This window comes from Ornithodoros turicata, chromosome 8, assembly GCF_037126465.1.
Source record: "Ornithodoros turicata isolate Travis chromosome 8, ASM3712646v1, whole genome shotgun sequence".
Classification (NCBI taxonomy): domain Eukaryota; kingdom Metazoa; phylum Arthropoda; class Arachnida; order Ixodida; family Argasidae; genus Ornithodoros; species Ornithodoros turicata.
In genome coordinates this window covers 11,962,809-11,981,531 of record NC_088208.1, presented here as the reverse complement: position 1 = coordinate 11,981,531, position 18,723 = coordinate 11,962,809, and the positions used below count along the sequence as shown (strand labels likewise).

General features: G+C 45.6%; 2 protein-coding genes and 1 long non-coding RNA gene across 3 annotated transcripts in view; 1 reads left to right on the top strand and 2 right to left on the bottom strand.

The window, feature by feature from the left end:
* Positions 1-18,723, bottom strand: part of LOC135365948 (uncharacterized) — an 87,619-nt gene that overhangs the window by 20,175 nt on the left and 48,721 nt on the right. The gene's annotated exons all lie outside the window — the stretch shown is intronic.
* On the bottom strand, positions 1,438-6,924 carry LOC135366464 (uncharacterized). Its single transcript, XR_010414173.1, has 2 exons — positions 6,307-6,924; positions 1,438-1,866 (listed from the first exon to the last, which is right to left on the bottom strand). It is a non-coding gene; the product is annotated as an uncharacterized LOC135366464 (long non-coding RNA).
* LOC135366462 (uncharacterized) lies at positions 9,055-15,247 on the top strand. The gene is made up of 2 exons (XM_064599176.1): positions 9,055-9,385; positions 14,951-15,247. Exons 1-2 carry the CDS (start codon positions 9,143-9,145, stop codon positions 15,197-15,199), a joined length of 492 nt encoding a protein of 163 aa, XP_064455246.1. The 5' UTR covers positions 9,055-9,142; the 3' UTR covers positions 15,200-15,247.

The following is an 18,723-nucleotide window of genomic DNA, read 5'->3' as shown; positions in this document are numbered from 1 at the left end:
GATTACATGCACCCCAAGTAAACCACTACCTGTGCCTTTGGTGCTGGAGTTTAAGACGTTGACTGATACATCTTCCCGGCTGTCCTATATGCACTTTTTGAAAAAGCGGGTTTGCAACCAGAGTTAATTACATGCACCCCATGTGTACCACTACCTGTGCCTTTGGTGCTGCAGTTATGCTCTTTAAGACGTTGATTGATAAATCTTTCCGGCTGTCCTATATACACTTTTTACACGATAAGGGAATTTCATACACAATTGAGGAGTCACACTTCACAAATTGGTTCTAGTGATCAGGTCACACAGCGTCAATCATTTTTCATTTGTCATTGGGATGAGTGATGACAACCTTGCAATGAACTGAACACGACTGGTACGCCGAGGCTGTTTGCCATTTATTTTATATGGTGAGATGTTTTGTGTATATGTAGCAAAACTACTGGTCGTTCTGAAGGCTTATTCCGATCTTTTTTTTTCATATTTTACCTCATTTTGTAACCTAAGCACTATTGAAGCTATCACATGATGAGGCAACCCAGCCTCAGCCAAGCGGGACACGTAGATTAAAACACTATGCTGGATCTGATGAGAGCACGATTTTATTAAGGCTTTTCTGATCTAGGATATGCCAATTCCATTCATTATGGTTTTCGAATGGTTCGGACAAAATGGTAATAAGGGTTTTTCGGACCGCTGTTTATATTGGGAACATAAGTGGCTAGTCCCCTGAATCATGCATAAATCAAGGAACTGAAGTTTCCCATTTTCCGGTACTTCGTGGGTGAACACTAACCCTTTAGCGTGAGTCGAAAACGTATTTAAAATCGTCTGTTCATCAACTTCACCTTGACTAAATAAAATATTCTCGTCGACATACCTAAGCACGTTCCTGGCACCCGACATTTGTAAATGATCAAACATTTCATTGTCCCCACATCCCAAGAAAAGAAGGGGGCTATAGGTAGGACCCTATGCTAATGCCCCACTTTTGAATACACACTTTGTCGTCAACCTTTACTTTTAGTGATTGTAGATATAAATCCAGCAGATACAACAAGTCATGGCTACTAAAACGGCACTCGTTTTGGAACTGATTATCTTACATACAGTACTCCGCACATTCCATTAAGAGACTTGTTGGAATAGAATGACAGAGATCCTTTGTTGCCTGGTGATATGGACGTACTAAAGATATATTTTATATTATTACAAATACTGCTGGCATGACTAGCTATGTGAGGGGGTAATTAAGTTGAGATTTCCCGAATCGGTGTCTAACAGTAGCTACGAACGTACAATGGGAATGTAGGAGAACTTTGCCGCACTTTGTTCATTGACTTCGGTCAAGCTCCACTGTTTTTTTTACAATGGTTACCATTTGCTGACATGTTTACTAGGACTGTCTGTCAATGTTGTGGCGATAAACGTGCAACGAACTTTGGCAAAACACGTTTTATTATTGAGACAGGCCACCCTGAAGGTCTTCATGCAATCATGTCACCTAGGGACAGGGGCGGATTTAAGGGGGGGGCGGTAAAAACCCTATCTCCTGGACGATGCTGCGCCGCAAAGCACGAAATTTCCTTAAGACTGCCCCCCCCCCCTCCCCGTGACAGAACCTTAACTCCGCCCCTGCCTAGGGAAGATGGAAATGCGTGCTTACGACGGTGCAGCCCTGCAATACCGAATGGCGACTTGTCTCAGATCGACGTCAGGCACTGGCACACCTAGCCTTTCCAGCAGCTTTTTGATCCAATACTGGCAGTTGTTGCAGAGAATGTCATACTTGCTGCTCTTCAGGTTCATCTCGTCCACCACTTCTCTGATATCTTCTTTCGAAAGGGAAACACCGTCCTTCAATAGTTTCTGCGTGTAATGCGAGACAATTCATTACTGAGGTTACCAGAAAATTAAGTAAAAGTGCAGCTGTCTACAGGGTGGGTGCTCTAAAAGGCCAGCCACATTTTCGTGCAGGTTCGTGAAACTTCCCTGACCGATACGACGCCGACGCACCTGCTTTCGCTGCGTCAGAGTAAAGTATTTATGCCAGGGGAAACCTACAAAAAATATATATACAAAAATTGCGGTTTCTAAGCACTGTGTAACAAAGTAAATACGACCACGCAAACTTTCGTCTCAATCCATCGGTATAGCGCATAGGAACGGCACGAAGACGAAAGTTTGCAAGGTCATATTTATTTTGTTAGGCCGTGTATGGCAACCACGATATTTTCGTAGGTTTCTCTGGCGCAAATTGTTTACTGTGTGGTAGAGGAAGCCTGTCTCTCAAGTAGACATAGCGTCACGCGCGGAAATCTGACTGACTTTTTATTGTACCCACCCTGTATATTTACTTATCTTTTATAAATCTGACATTAAAGGGGTTCTGATACTTTGCCACAAGTTATGCGGAAAGACGGTAATTTGAATCGATGTGAACCTCTAATCCAAGCTTCCGAAATTTACTTTCAAGAGCTAGTGCATGAAGAACGTTCTGTGTACAAAATATATATTTAAAAATGTGCTAAAAGGACACCAGCTGCGCGCAATGCAGAATTACTACAAATACGTTAGACAATGAACGATGAAAGATGAAATTCACTGAAAAGGTTAGCCAGCTCGAGGACTAGGCTAACCTTTTCAATGACTTTCGTCTTTCATCGTTCATTTTTTAGGCAATTTGAGGCTTTGTATGTACTTGCCCTTTCTATGCTGTTCTAGCCTCAGAACATCAGTTCTCTCACGTTAGACAACTTTCGCTTACAGCACATCCGGTTGACCGGAGAATGGCATCAACAACAAACAACTTTACTCGGTGATGGACGTGATCTTGGTATTCCATCGTCACAGATAATGGCGTGTACCTCTATGGGAATGACAGATACAGACATATTCAGGTTTGGAATGTCGGCAGAAGTCCTTGTCGTAAACAAAAGCGTTTTTTTTTTACCGTTAGGGTTAGCACGGCAACCACATCGCATCAGCAGAAATGGTCCGAATTCGGTTAGGCTAGGTTAGTTTTCAGGGGTTACGTTAGTTTAGGTTCGTTTTGAACAGTTCACCACGCGGTTGGGGGGGCTCACCACAGCTGGGCGTGCGAGCAACGTTACGCTGTAACGCCGTTTGGAATTTTGAACATATGGTATATTTCGAATGGTGGATTCTTAACCGCGGCATTCCTGGATACCCTCGAAACGCGTACAAAGACCTCGTGATCACTGGAGGCGTCAGCATAGCCAGCGAACAGAGCGCTGCAAAATGTCTGAAGATTTACACGAGTCAACAAACCGTGCAACCATCCGCCTTATATGATGCTATATTACATTGCCTTCCCAGTCCTCATGCAAAAAAAGAAAAAAGTTAATAAGGTAACGATGTCCCAGCGGCCGGAGCTCGTGTGGGCCGCCACCAATATTCCCCCAACTTCCACCTCCCCGCGTTCCGAAATGCACTGTTTCAAAATTCTTCACTATTCTTAATTTAAGGAATGCACCTGTACCCAATGTTACCATACGTCCCGATTTAGACAGGACATGTCCCGCTTTTGCGGTGGTGGTCCCGCTGTTCAACAATCCTTGCCTGGGGACGATGTTCCGCCTTGGAGACGTAAGAATTTGGTCACATTACCTACACCTCACTTCAGCTCATTCGAGGACAGAAATGTGAAAAAGCACGCAGGTTCTCCCTGGCACGTTGATGAGCGTAAATGATAATTTGCGATGCCGAAATGCATTACATGCATGAAGAACGTAAACGGGGCAACTTTTTTTTTCTGTTTTCCACATCATGTTTTTACAATGCACTGTCGCTGCAACTTTCGAAGGTAGGAAGGACAAAAGACGAGAGAACTGATGATGAAGGAACGAATAACCGAATGACACGAAACACGAAGACAAGCACAAGAGTTGTGCTTGTACTCTTGTGCTTGTCTTCGTGTCCCGCGTCTCTCGGTTATTCGTTCCTTCATCATCATGCTCCAGTTAGTCTGCGCCCTATCTCTTTTATGAGAGAACTGATGTTCTGAGGCTGGAACAACATAGAAGTTAATGACAAAACATGTTTCTTCTATAAGCGGTAGGGAGAAAACAACTTCCTTCACCCTTGGCCTTGCATGACCTGCGCTACTGAATGGACCATCAGATCTCGAGTATTATGTCACATAAAACGGATGCCGCCACCAGATGAGACAGATAACAGGAGGCACACACAAATCCGAACCGAACCGGTATCCCGAACCGGTAACCGAAATATTTAGATCGATTCAAGTCCGGTTCAGTTCCAGCTAAAAAACCGGTTAATTCCGGTTTACTGTTCGGTTCGACGCTCTGCCGGTATCTCTCGCTTAAGCATTTTTTTCTGGAACGACAAATGAGGATAATTCCATTGACATCTTTGTAGTGTTGGCACGAAGCGCGTGGGATACAACTGATAATATGTAGAGAAGGTAAGGAGGGCTACGGTAAGCCGGATGCTTGCCAAACAGATTGCCTCCCTATGTGCCAACACATTGCACCGCCCGCGCCGCCTTGGGGGCGACTGAAGTAAAAAATAACAACGCAAAGGAACGGAGTGGTAACGGCGGGTACAACGCCCGAGATGTTGTGAGTGAGGCAGAAATACGAGGAGCACGAGACATCTCAGTTGCACGACGTACGGTAAGAGATTACTTGTCGATCGCGTGATCGTTTATCGTGAGGAAAATCCGTCTTATAACCCCCATGATGCTGAAACGGAGAAAATCGGACCTAACTCGTTCTCCAGGATTGAACCTGCAAAAGTAATCTCGCCACTTAATAACATTACACAATAATATTATCACGCGAAATTCATCCTGAAACGTAACGCAGGATTCATCTTTTCATGTGTCTAGCAGCCATGTATTAGGAATCTAAAAAGCGTGTGTAACACATCCCGGTTGCAGTGCTCTGCGTTCGTCCGCTAGTGTCACGTTGCCATCGTCACTCTGATGTGAATTTTGTTTTCGATTTTGTTTTGTTTGCATGTGTTAGATCTATTTAGACCTTGGAAGTTTCTGCCATTTTCAACATGTAAATGAGGCTTCATCTGCTATGCTGCAGCGTTGGGTTGAAGCCCACCATCATCATACGCGCCATGTATTCAGGAGAACAAGTACTTCTTTTGTTGCCTTTTTATTGTTATTATTATTATTTGTTTTGCGGAATAGTAAGCCGACATACGGTTTGGCTGACCTTCCCTTGTTTTGTTCGTTGTTTTAATAAATTTATCCCCCCTACTCCGTGAAGAGTTTTGGGACTCCAACGAGTAATCGGAATGTTTTGTAATCTTTCTGAAATAGCCTATCCAATACAAACGTTCGCAAACCCGGAGGCATACACTAAAAACTGGATATTGCCCTACTGGATGCGCGGTTTCGTAAAAATGCGCCAAACGCGCATACCGACCAAATCGCTTCAATTTGCACGTAGAAACAACTAATTCTACAGTCCCGTTTCATCTATGCGAAGAGTGAAGTTGTGGCTGCGCAATGGTTGAGTTACGGGGTCGAAAACATCGGCGCTTTGAGGAACAACAACTTTATGTTGAGATGATGAGTGGGGAGAAATAGCTGCAAGCGCTGCTGTATATAGGGAACACATTGATATGCGAGCAGAAGCGAGGAACTGGGCGCTAACATGACTCCATATACATGATGATCAATTTGAAACGGGTGTATGGTCTAAAAGGGTCTAAATTAGGACCTCCTGCAGCTGCGCATAAAGTTGCAGAGCGCACAAGACAGTCCAGTCTTTCATGCCAATGTGGAAACTTTTTAGGGAAGCCCTGGTTTTGACGTAATTAACGGATTAAGACACGCCAATGTATTCTGCCATGAAGCCAACATGGCGAAAATAAGTCTCTCAGGAAAAGTGTGACGGTGTCGAGCTACCAATCTACTTGTGGACAATCGAAGAACCTTCTGCCGTCACGCCTAGATGTGGAAACTTTTTTCAAACCCTCAGTACTAATGGATATTTTATGGAAAGCAGAGGAATGTTTAGCTTCAATGTAGGGCATCGAGTTCGCAGGTTAAGCCAACTTTAAGAGTAGGCGTCCCGCAATTCTGGGAATGTTCTCACAGGTGGCACTGTCACCGCTACACAGCATTGTAAGGGAAGAATAATATGAATAAGAAAGCACATTCCAGAAGACGACGGTAACATCCTATTCAGTTGGAGGGGTTGTGAGGTCTGAGAAGGACCAAATGGACGAGGCGTACATATCGCACGAAAAAAATGAGAAACTAAGGTGCCCTCACATTTCAATGTTGCACGTCTAGTGTCTCACCATGTTTTTTCTCAAAGGTTCCACGTCGCTGTGACTTATCAACCGCGCACTCCCACGCAGTTTCTTAGAGGTAGCGTCTTCTTGTCCATCACACTCTAGAGCAGTTCCGTCATCAAAAATAAAGTAGACAATCCAGTGCTGAAACTGCTTCACAGACGACGATACACTGCACAGAGAACCTAACGACGGTGAGTTCAAGTTTCGATGGAAGAGGTAGACACTACACTTTTTCCTCCGATCCATAACGCTTGTAGCAATCACCGCGTCTGCCACACGTTGCCCGCAATGCTAAAGTGGTGAATGAAAGAAGTGGGGGGGGGGGAGGAGTGACGTCAGTGGAGAAAAAGAAGGAGGTATGTCTGCCCAGTGTTGGGCGGCAGGGTTCGCTCCGAAAGAAGTGAGATGCGAACGAGCTCCTTTTAGCATCCGTCAGGGGAGTCCCACGTGACCTCGCGGCGGAAGTCGTTGCCACACGCCGTCTGCGTTCGCGCAAAGCAGACAGCAGGCGGGCCGTACGCAAGCCACCTTCCAGCGCGTTAGGCGAGGGAGAAAGGACAGAAAAAAAAAGGACGCACGCACGACCCGCACGAAAGCGGTAATGTGTTTTCTGTGTCTCCCTCCAACGTTTCTTCTTCTCGAGTGTCGGCTTTGACGCCTGTCGTGGTCGTTCTTTTAGTTGTGGCGGTACCTTTGCCGCGGCACCCCACCTTGCCGCGTGGCACACCATGCGTGGTGTGCCACGTGCGGCACACTATTCCTAAAACAGTGACAACAAGACTTTTTGTAAAATTATCATGGACATATTCTCGATAAAAGGGGAAAGAATACAACTCAGAAGACGAGACTAGATTTATAACACGAAAAAAAAACATCGACACCACCATCGACAAACGAGTCAGACCAAATGACGCGTAGAGACGAACACAAAACGTAAAATAAAATGTGAACTTTACGTTCGGCGCTACCTCATCAATGTAATCATTTCTCAGTCACTTTTATGACTCTTGTAAAGCAAACTGAGAGATATTCACTTCTTTACTTACAAAATACAGCGTCCGGCGCTACACCACGAAGTTAACTTTCGGTCTCTCATTGGTCTAACCGCTACGAACAGCACCGTTCACCAAAACACACACATGTTCGCGCAATACAAGTTGACACAACAGTGCATAACGACGAAGTTCCCACAGCGCCTACACCCTTTGAAGTATCACACGATCAAAATCCAAGAAAAGTAACAAGGTGGGATGCCGCGACAAAGGTGATATACCGCCACAACTAAAAGAATGACCAAGGCAGGCGTCAAATCCGACACTTGAGAAGAAGAAACATTGGGGGGAGACACAGAAAATACATTACGGCTCTCGTAGACGGGTAGAAACCGAGAGGACCGGTAGAGAAGTACGAAGGGAGTTGCCTCAGGACAGGAGCCGAGAACAGAGACTGTTCTTTTTCTGGGCAATGTCCTCATCATTGGCATGGTATTTAAAAGGTTAGGTGTGACGTGCTAAAGGTAACACGTGACACCTAACCCTTTAAATACCATGCCAATGATGAGGACGGTGCCCAGAAGAAGAACAGTGTCTGTTCGAAATATCTGCGGCCTCTGTCCTGAGGCAACTCCCTCCGTACGGCTCTCTTGCGGGTCCTGTGTGCGTGCTCTTTTCTGCCCTTGTCCCTCGTCTAACGCGCTGGAAATTGGCCAGCGTATGGCCCGTCTAGTGTCTGGTTTGCGCGAACGCAGACGGCGTGTGGCAACGACCAGGCCTCCATAGCTCCCCGCATTCGTGGCAGTATAAAAATAATTCCACGTCACAGTCGCGTGGTATAACTTCGTCAAGTATCATAACGGATGCCCATTGGCTGAAGGAGGTTGCGCGCTCAGGGATTGGTTGAAAAAAGTTTCGAAATAGCTGACAGCTCACTCTTTCGCGGGCAGTTGGCCAGGCGGGCAGCTGCAACCGGGGCCGCAGCGTCTCCACGCCTCGCCGATGTCGGTTGACCAAAACGATCTGAAAGGAAGCGTATTCACGGGTTTGTTCGTGAGTTATAGGGACTCTGGCCATGTACTGTTCCCCATTAAAGTATGAGCCTACGAACATTCTAGCCGGTTCGGAACTGGAATGCTGTGGTGAGCTGACGCTAGAGGAACACTTTCGAGCGCTGTCGCATTTTTGAAATACAGTAACTATAAGAAGACAGGATTCGTAACGACATAAGTATTTCCCGTGACTGTGTGACCTTCGGTGCACCGCCAGCATGAGAAGAAGATGCTCATTTGTGAAATTGCACGCATTCGTGGGTCTTGTTCGCTTCCAGAAATAGACTGTGTATGTGTTTTGCAAGTTCGAACTTGGTTTGGTTGCAGTCTATTCAACGCACGAAACGTCCTGTACGCACGTGATTATATGAGTCAAACATGTGAGTCTATACGTTGCATCAATAAATTTGTATTTAGCCTGTCAAAAATGTCTTAGGTATTGTATAATAGCGGGCTCCAGGCATGAAAACCCGTAGAAATAAAAGGTAGCCAGGACTGGCCGAAAGGCGAGCCAAACGGAGTGGCTGCTCATTGGCTGGCTGTTAGGCATCACGACCCATTTTCATTGGTCGTATGCCCCGTGGTGGCTGAATTATCTCGAAGTATAGGCTCTACGGGGAGCTGTGGCCGCCTGGCAACTACTTCCGCCACGAGGTCACGTGATAGAGCCGAGTCACGTGGCGCTCCCCTGAGGAGTGCTAAAAGGAGCCCGTTCGCCCCTTCGTACACTTCTCTCATTCGCCTCTTTGACATTGAGGGCAACGTGTTGCAGACGCGGTGACTGGTACAAGCGTTATGGATGGACGGAAACAGTGTAGTGTCTATCTCTTCCACCGAGTCTTGGACTCATCGTCGTTAGGTTCACTGACCAGTATATCGTCGTCTGTGAAGCAGTTTCAGCACTGGATTGTCTACTTTATTTTTGCTGACGGAACAGCTCTAGAGTGTGATGGACAACAAGACGCTACCTCTAAGAAACTGCGTGGGAGTGCACGGTTGATAAGTCACAGCGACGTGGAGCCTTTGAGAAAAGACATGGTGAGACATGAGACGTGCAACATTGAAATGCGAGGGTACCTTAGTTTCTCGTTCGTTTTTTTCCCCCGTGCGATACGTACGCCTCATCCATTTCGTCCTTCTCAGACTCACAACCCCTCAAACTGAATAGGATACTACCGTCGTCGCACTTTTAGTATCTAAAGTGCGCCCGCCACATCAGGAACTTACAGGAGAGCGTCTTCTGCAATGTGCTTTCTTATTCGTATTATTCTTCCCTCACAATGCTGTGTAGCGATGACAGTGCCACCTGTGAGAACGCCTTATCTCTGATTCATTCCGAATAACTTGGGACAAAACGTTTAGCAGGCTTCACCTTTTCACGATCGCCGAATCTAAAGTCCGAGCAATATTTTCCGCTGACAGCGGTTAGCTTTTGTACGCTAGTGACACGTACCTGTGATACGGCTAAGCCTTTAAGAGGGGATATCTTAGAAGGGATATAAGAGGGGATAACACTTGTTTCGGTGGCATATATTTTCTATGGGAGAAATTATCAATTATTTCGCGGCAAATAATGTACCGATTTCAACGGGGCTGGTCTTATTTGATAGCTTTTCACGATCAATCAATTCATTAGGTTAAAACGATTTACCGAAATGGGTGTATTTCTTATTGTGTTTCTAAAGACGTTTTTCGTACTTTTAGTAACGTCCATTTCAGTTTAGAAATTTTCAGCATAGACGCAAGCTTTCATCTGCTTCACTCAAGCTTTGGAGTGAACCTCACCATTCTCATATGCACGATGTACTCCTACACTGGCTTAGCTATTCCGAGGATGAGAATGACCGAAATTTGCGTACAGTGTTGCTTTTTTGGTATCTTTGAAGCACTCTAGCATAGTTTATTGCGGAATGTCACCTCACGCATCACATTTACTCAAGCGCAAAATCCTCTTCAATGAGCGGAGGTCAATATTCGATGTACTAGCACTGTTCCACTAGACACTATAGAATGCAGCGATGTAGTTGCTTCGCATTCGAACCCATTGCATTGCATTCCTGTGGTCGATATATTATAACCGGGATTCCGCTGCCTAGCAAGTGTCGCCTACATTTGTTTAAAAGAGTAATATGCGGACACCCGTTTGAACGTGACGCGCAAGAGAGCAGATCGCAAACAAAAACGTTGAGCTCTGTGAGCTCTGTGGAAATGATTGCACTGTTGTGTGCCTCGTGCATTGTGGGTAAAAGTGAATGTTGTTGTTATGATGTCCGATAGTAGCACGTAGTTATATCCAACAAAGGAACTCCACGAGCGCAGAGGGGGCTTGCAGAGGGTGCAGTGCGAGCACGTGTGCTGTCCTATTTCTCCAGGAGACCATGCAAACGTGCAGAAATCCCACCCTCATACAGTTATCAGTGACTAACAGTAGAAAAGCTCGCCGACGAGGAACGAACCTAACCTCTAACACGGGACGCAACACCGTCCTTTTTTATCCCTAGTGTTGGTGAAAGGCGTTTTTACACCAATCGAACGAGCCATATTTTATGGTGCTGGTTCTCGCAAGGACATATACGCCTACAGGGCATACCATTAAACATCATTTCAAGTAAACTAGCAAAAAGTTGCTGTTGTATGGCCCGGCGAGAAGTAATAAACCATGAATTAAGTGCACAATCGGACAGCTGTGCGATAACACAAGTAGAACACAGGATTAAAGCAATTTCGTTTTCTGCTTGTTTACTTTATTTTCGTAATCCAGCTAACCCAGCTGTGGCGAAGGAGGTTGCGGGTAGAAGGCACATAGCCAAGGCCAACCTGGATGGCTCCTTTACAGACTGCGCAAAAGGCGCAGACTGCGCGGGGGCTTGAGTCCCCGCTGGGCTTTCCAAGGGGGAGCAAGCCGATTGTAAACTCTCCGCTGTGGTGGTGACGCAAGGTAATGACAGCGAAACTTATCGTTTGCTCATTCATGAGGAGTTTACTTTTGAAGAAAGGTTACGCCGGAGTTTTCATTCCGCAATAGATTATGCTCGAGTATTACAGATGTCCTAAAGAAGCCGCAATCTACGCGGACAGAGTCTTTGGGCATTCCGAGTCTAAGAAATTTTAGACCTGTCTTAAATTCAACATGACGCATATGGAGTCGTGTTAGCGCCAAGTTCCTTGCTTCTCTTGCTCCTCTCTTCTTGCTCTATGTTACCCAGTGATGGCCAGTAGTTAACTATACGTAGTTAAACTACTCCTTAATCTACCTGATTGCAGTGAAAAAGTAGTTATCAACTACTTGCAGAAATGTAGTGGCAACTACTACTTTAAGCAGATAACTACAGCATTTAGGTGACTGAAGGCGCCAACTACATCCGATTTTGCCGCAAGTTTTACGGCACGATTGTGCTTCCGACTTTTACCCTAAGCTACTTGTTTGATGAGAACGGAGGTGCAGAGCAATTGTGTCGTGCATGTGTACTAAATCTTCACTTTTAATGCTTGTCTAGTGAAGCCTCCTTTGCTGTGAAATAATTCTGCAACTTAGTTTATCGCGTAGGCACAGAAAGAATCGCGCCGCTGAGCTTTGTATTTGACAATCGTAGCAATGGCTTGAGCCGAGTTGTTTGTTCCTCAAAGTGCCGATGTTTTCAAACTCGTAGCTCACCATTGCTCAGCCACAACATTCATTCCTCGCATAGGTGAAAAGGAACGGTAGAATTACTTGTTTCTACGTGCAAATTGGAAGTGGTTTGGTCTATATGCGCGTTTGACACATTTTTACGATACCGGGCATCCAGTAGGACAACCTCCAGTTGTTAGTGTATGCCTCCGGTTTTGCAAACTTTTATACTGGATAGGCTATCTCAGAAGCATTACACAACATTCCGATTCCTCGTTGGGACCCCACTCTTCAGGGTGTAGGGGGGACATATTTATTAGAAAAACGAACAAAAGGAGGGAAGGTTAGCCTCTCGTTTTGTGTGACATAATACCCGAGCCATAACTTAAAAATCCGAGACTAGGGGACAAAAAAACGACAAACATAGACAGGGTCTCAAACACAGCAGAAAGTTTACTTAATAGCACAAACATATAAGGGTTCAAGTGGGTGAGAATGAAGGGTGAGGAGAACGTAAGAACGTCCCCAAAACCAACGGGAAGGTCAGGGAAGGCTTGCTGACACAGTTCCCAGCAGAGATAATGGACAGCGTTTCCTTCACAAGCCTTTTGTTAAGGTCACTTTCACTGGACATTACAAAGGTTTCATGCCATCTGGGCGCACAACCTCTACAGATTTGTAAACGCTGCCTAAATGATCGCTTGCCGGAGCATGCCTTCAAAGTAAAAAATAACGATTGTTCTTCCGAATTGGTAAAACACCTACAAGTCTGTAGAGGTTGTGCGCCCAGTTGGCATGAAACCATTGTAATGTCCAGTGAAAGTGACCTTAACAAAAGGCTTATGAAGGAAACGCTGTCCATTATCTCTGCTGGGAACTGTGTCAGCAAGCCTTCCCTGACCTTCCCGTTGGTTTTGGGGATGTTCTTACGTTCTCCTCACCCTTCATTCTCACCCACTTGAACCCTTATATGTTTGTGCTGTTAAGTAAACTTTCAGCTGTGTTTGAGACCTTGTCTATGTTTGTCGTTTTTTTGTCCCCTAGTCTCGGGTTTTTAAGTTATGGATCTCTACCACCAGCGCGCTTGCTGCTTCTCTATCCTCTCGTTATAATACTCGAGATCTGGTGGTCCATTCAGTAGCGCGGGACATACAAGGCCAAGGGTGAAGGAACTTGTCCTCTCCCCACCGCTTATAGAAGAAACATGTTTTGTCATTAACTTCTATGTTGTTCTAGCCTCAAAACATCAGTTCTCGCATGTTTTGTCGTTCCTATATACCTTCGAAAGTTTGCAGCAGCAGTGCATTGTAACAACATCATGTGGACAACAGAAAGAAAAAGTTTCCCCGTTTATGTTTTTGATGCATGTGATACATTTAGGCATCGTAAAGAACCAATTGCGCTCATCAACACGCCATGGAGAACATGCGTGCTTTTTCATACCTCTATCCTCGAATGAGCTGAACTGGGGTGTATAGGTAATGTGACCATATTCTTACGTCTCCAAGGCGGAACATCGTCCCCAGGCAAGGATTGTTGAACAACGGAACGATGACCGCAAAAGCGGGACATGTCCTGTCTAAATCAGGACACCTGGCACCATTAGGTACAGGTGCATTCCTTAAATTAGGAATAGTAAAAAAAATTGACACAGTCCATTTCGGAACGCGGGGAGGTGGAAGTGGGGTCAATATAACGGGGGCCGCCCATTGGGACATCGTTTACTCTTTTGCTTCTTTTTTCTGCGCATGACGACTGGGAAGGCAGTGTGATATTGCATCATATAATATGGATGGTTGTACGATTTGTTCACTCGTGTAAACCTTCAGACATTTTGCAACGCCTGGGTTCGCTGGCTATGCTGACACACCCAGTGATCGCGAGGTCTTTGTACGAGTTTTGAGGGTATCCCGAAATGCCGCGGTTAAGAATCCACCATTCGAAATATACGATACGTTCGAAATGCCAAACGGCTCTATATCGTAGCGTTGCTCCCGCGCCCAGCTGTGGCGAGCCCCCTCAACCGCGTGGTGAACTGTGAGAAATCGAACCTATAAACTAATGTAACCTCTGAAAACTAACCTAACCTAGCCTAATTCGGACCATTTCTGCTGATACGATGAGGCCGCCGTGCTAGCTCTAACGATGGAAAAACAAACAAACAAACCAAGACACAACTGGCTTTTATTCACGACAAGGAGTTCTGCCGACATTCCAAACCTGAATGTGTCTGTACCTGCCATTCACATAGAGGTACACGCCATTATCTGTGAAGATGGAATACCAGGATCATCGTCCATCACCGAATAAAGTTGTTTGTTGTTGATGCCACTGTCCGGTCAGCCGGATGTGATGCAAGTGAAGATTGTCTAACGTATTTGTAGTCATTCTGCATTGCGCGCAGCTGGTGTCGTTTTAGCACATTTTTAATATAAATTTCGTACACAGAATGTTCTTTATGCACTACCTCTTGAAAGTAAATTTCGGAAGCTTGGAATAGAGGTTCACATAGATTCAAATTACCGTCAAAGTAACATTTTCGCGCGTGACGCTATGTCTACATGAGAGACAGGCTCCCTCTACCACACAGTAAATAATTTGTGCCAGAGAAACCTACGAAAAAGTCGTGGATACCATACACGGTCTAACAAAATAAATGGGACCTCGCAAACTTTCGTCGTCGTGCATTTCCTACGCGCTATACCGATGGATTGACACGAAAGTTTGCGTGGTCGTATTTATATTGTTACACAGTGCTTGGAAACCACAATTTTCGTAGGTTTCTCTGACATAAATTATTTGCTCTGACGCAGCCGAAGTCCGTGCGTCAGCGAGGTATCGGTCAAGGAAGTGTCACGTCATGCACGAAAATACGACTGATCTTTTAGAGCCTGTTGATAGCTGCACTTGTCGGCGCGTACGTGCTGCACATTTGGCAGATTTATTAAGTTGTCTGGCAACCCCAGTAATGAACTGTCTCCCATTACACGCAGACACTACTGAAGGACGGTGTTTCTCTCTCCAAAGAAGATATCAGAGAAGTGGTGGACGACATGAACCTGAATAGCAAGAAGTATGACGTTCTCTGGAACAACTGCCAGTACTGGATCAAAAAGCTGCTTGGAAGGCTAGGCGTACCAGTGCCTGACGTCGATCTGAGAGAAGTCGCCATTGCAGGTGCCATTCCTGTACCGCTGCGACCGGACCCTTTCTTCATGACCTTAGATGAGATGCCTTCATGAAGACTTTCAGAGTGGAACTATCCTTAATAATCAAACGTGTTTTACTGACGTTCGTTGCATGTTTATCGCCTCAACATTGGCACACAGTCCTAGCAAAAATGTCAGCAAAAGGGCAACCATTGTAAGAACAATTGCAAACAGTCGAGCTTGAGCGAAGTCAACGAACCAAGTGCAGCAAAATTCTCCTACGCTTCCATTGTTCGTTCGGAGTGACTGTTACACACCGATTCGCGAAATCTCAACTTAATCACCCCTCGCATAGCTAGTCGTGCCGACAGTATTTGTAGTAATCTATAATATATATATTTAGTTACTTCCATATTACTGTGGGTAACCACCAAGGCGTATAAAAGGTCACGTGAATGGAGTCACGAACGTACAGGGTACGGCAAGACCTTCCGACACATTTCGAAAAAGCTTTAAAAATCGTATACATGTCTAATAACAATGAAATTTCGTACACTACCATAAAAGGTTTTCAGAAAACAGAAGTTTTCGAAGACAGAAGTTTTCAAAAAAAAGCACAAACTTTAATTTATTTGAACAACGTGTTCCGAGATACGAGTCGAAGAATGTCGAAGATCGTGCATTTTGAATGTCGTATACCGCTGTCGCTATAGCCTTAACGCGGAAGCAGTTCTCTTCGTTCGACGCCGCACCTGATGTTGTGGCGCTGTGCTCGAAAACGAAACCGATCTTGCGCCACAGACACAGCGGCGAACGGATGAGCGAGGATGATCCACTACTGGTCGATTTCGCGTCAGTTCAGGCAGGGAGGTCACATCCACCGCCCTATTTTTTTTTTATATTTAGAAGCTCATCGTACATAATGATCAACAGCGCTAAAATGAATAATTTCTACCGAATAGTTTTTGTGCAAGAAGGTCGAGAAGATCCGGCCCTGAATTCTAGTGTTTCAGTTTTGCCGCGCCTGCACGCGTATATCTCCTTAGTTTTAAGTGATATTGTAGAGAAAAATTTTTATACTTTAGTATGTACAGGCGTGCAGTCCGAGCGCACATTTTGGCGCGCAAGTACAACGCTCTGTGCTGTAAAAAATGGCGAACATGCTCTCTCGTATAGGGGGGCAGAAATGGCGTCAGACACAAACACACTGTGCAACGCTTGTAGGCCACTCTTCGAGTCGCTATAAATAATCCATGTAATGGCACTGGTGGAATTCTCGATGTAGTTGAGTGCCAGAGCCATTGCATAAAGCTCCGCAGCAGTCGAGGACTCACGGTGTGATAACTTAAAAGACCCTTGAACAGGGAGATCCGGGATCACGTAAGCACAAGCAGACCCTGTTGCCGTGCTGGAAGGGTCTCTGAACACAGCCATTTGGTTGCTGTACTGGGTCATCAGGTCCAGACTGCACTGACGGGCGACGCAGCTTGACATAGCTTTCTTGTCGGGAAGTCCGGGGACCACCGTGCTGACTACAGGGGCTTGAAAAGTCCATAGTGGACTACGCTGTTGGACCTGTGCCCTGTACGCTGGGATACGATTCTTATATGGCATTACTGCGTTATGAATGGTTGAAAAATGTCGTCTTTGAATGGCCGAAACTAACGTCTATAGCGAGATGAACGTAGCGACGAAAACACTCTGTTGCACGTAGCGCCTGCAAGAGGGCTCTCTAGCCTCAGCTATGGATCCGTCGTTCAGAGCTGCACGTGGTAGTCCGAGGCAGGCCTTTACGCTTCCAACCAATATGCTGTGCAAAACTTGCTCAGACGTCGGACACAAGCCATGGAGTGCCGGCAAGTGATACCCTAGCATCTGGCGAATCAAGGCAGAGTGGAGCCCAAGCATCGCAGCACAAGGTGATCCCCATCGTTCGCCTGGCAGAAACGTCAAGACGTTAATGCGTGAAGCAGCCTTTTCACGAAGGCTCGAGACCTCTGCTGACCAGGAGAGGCATCTGTCCAGACAAGACAAGCAAGATTCTTTCTAGTAAACGGCAGGACGACTGTTTTGTCCTGGGACACATCCGTACCAGTAGTAATGACTGGACTCTGATAGTGCACAACGCTCAACTGGCCTGCACACGATTTAATTAGCAATTAGAGTAATTTGGGCCCCACCACAGTAATTAGGATCATTCAGGGAGTCATTACACTAATTGGGGAGCGTCTATCTCGTGTCCAGACCAGCTGAGCGTTGTGCACTACGAGAGTCCATAAAAAATAAAAAAAATAGGTAGAAAATAAAATAAACAGACAGAAATACACTGGAGAGAAACAATTTATTCGAAAACCAACGATGCTGTGGCGAAGAAACCGCTCCGCAACAGACGAGTGAGTGCCCTTCAGCATATGCTATACTGCAATTGATTTCATCTCGGAAAAACTGATTGATATATTTTTAAACATCTGTTCACACTTAGCGTGGACACCCTGTATATGATATATACATGATTCATGCAAGAGAAAAAAGGGGGAGGAATGAGGTGAACCCCACTTCCGCCTCACCTGCATTCCAAAATGTACTGCTTCTGTGAATTCTTGACTACTCCTAGCTGAGGGAACGCACCTATTCCAAATATTACCAGATGGCCCAATTTAGACAGGGCAGGTCCCACTTTTCTGGACGTGGTCCTCCTGTTCAACCACCCTGCCTGGGGACGATGTTCCACCTCGGAGACGGAGGAATATGGTCAGAACACGTACACCTTACTTCAGTTCATTCGGTGATAGAAATATGAAAAAGCACCCATAGATTCTCCCTGGAGTGTCGATGCACGCAATTCATTCTTTACGTTGTCGAACACGAATACCTGCATGAAAAACATAAACCGCGATTGTTTTTTTTATATTTTTTTACAAAATATGCCTATGGTAGTCGCAGTGAAAATTTACAGCACCAAAAAAGACATTGCAGACAGGGAGGTTTGTACGGTGAGTTTCTTTTATATTTCACCAACGCTGGTTATCTTTGAAACGAGATCAAGCGTTGCAAAGACTCGAAGTTAACGGTCAGTTGTGTGGCAGAAGTTAGTTGGTGTGCGGTGAATGTTGCAGTATCAATAACTCCCTTTATGAAACACAATTAAGCGTTAAATTCCAGTTAAGGGATCGTTGATCTCGGTTCAAGTGTTAATCGGTGTTGCTGAAACCGGGCCCTAAAACGTTTGTTCATCCTATTCGTCCGTGTCGTGTTATGCTTTTTCTTGGGTAACCCAGTCATCACCGTAAATCGAAGTGATGCTCTTTGTGATGACCGCATTTCTCGTCAACATTAAACAGATAAAAATTTACCAGCTCCCACGGAGTAGTGGTTAAGATGATCGCTTTCCACGGCGAGACACGGGTTGGAAACCTGCCACCGGCTGTGCTGTCTGAGGTCATCCTGCGTTTGCCAGGAAGTCTTTCCAGGCGAATATCGGCACAGTTCCCCCTGAAGTCGGCCCAGGACTCATACTAACCCCCTCCCCCCACTTGTCCCTGCTGTGCTTTCTCCATCTGTCCACGTCTGTACACTGCTCATAGCCACAGTTGCTTCGGGGCGCTAACGCGGAATTG

Coding starts and splice junctions, on each gene's coding strand:
- LOC135366462 (XM_064599176.1), top strand. CDS start 9,143: ATGGATGGACGGAAACAGTGTAGTGTCTATCTCTTCCACCGAGTCTTG. Junction 9,386..14,950: donor AGCCTTTGAGAAAAGACATG/GTGAGACATGAG, acceptor CATTACACGCAG/ACACTACTGAAGGACGGTGT.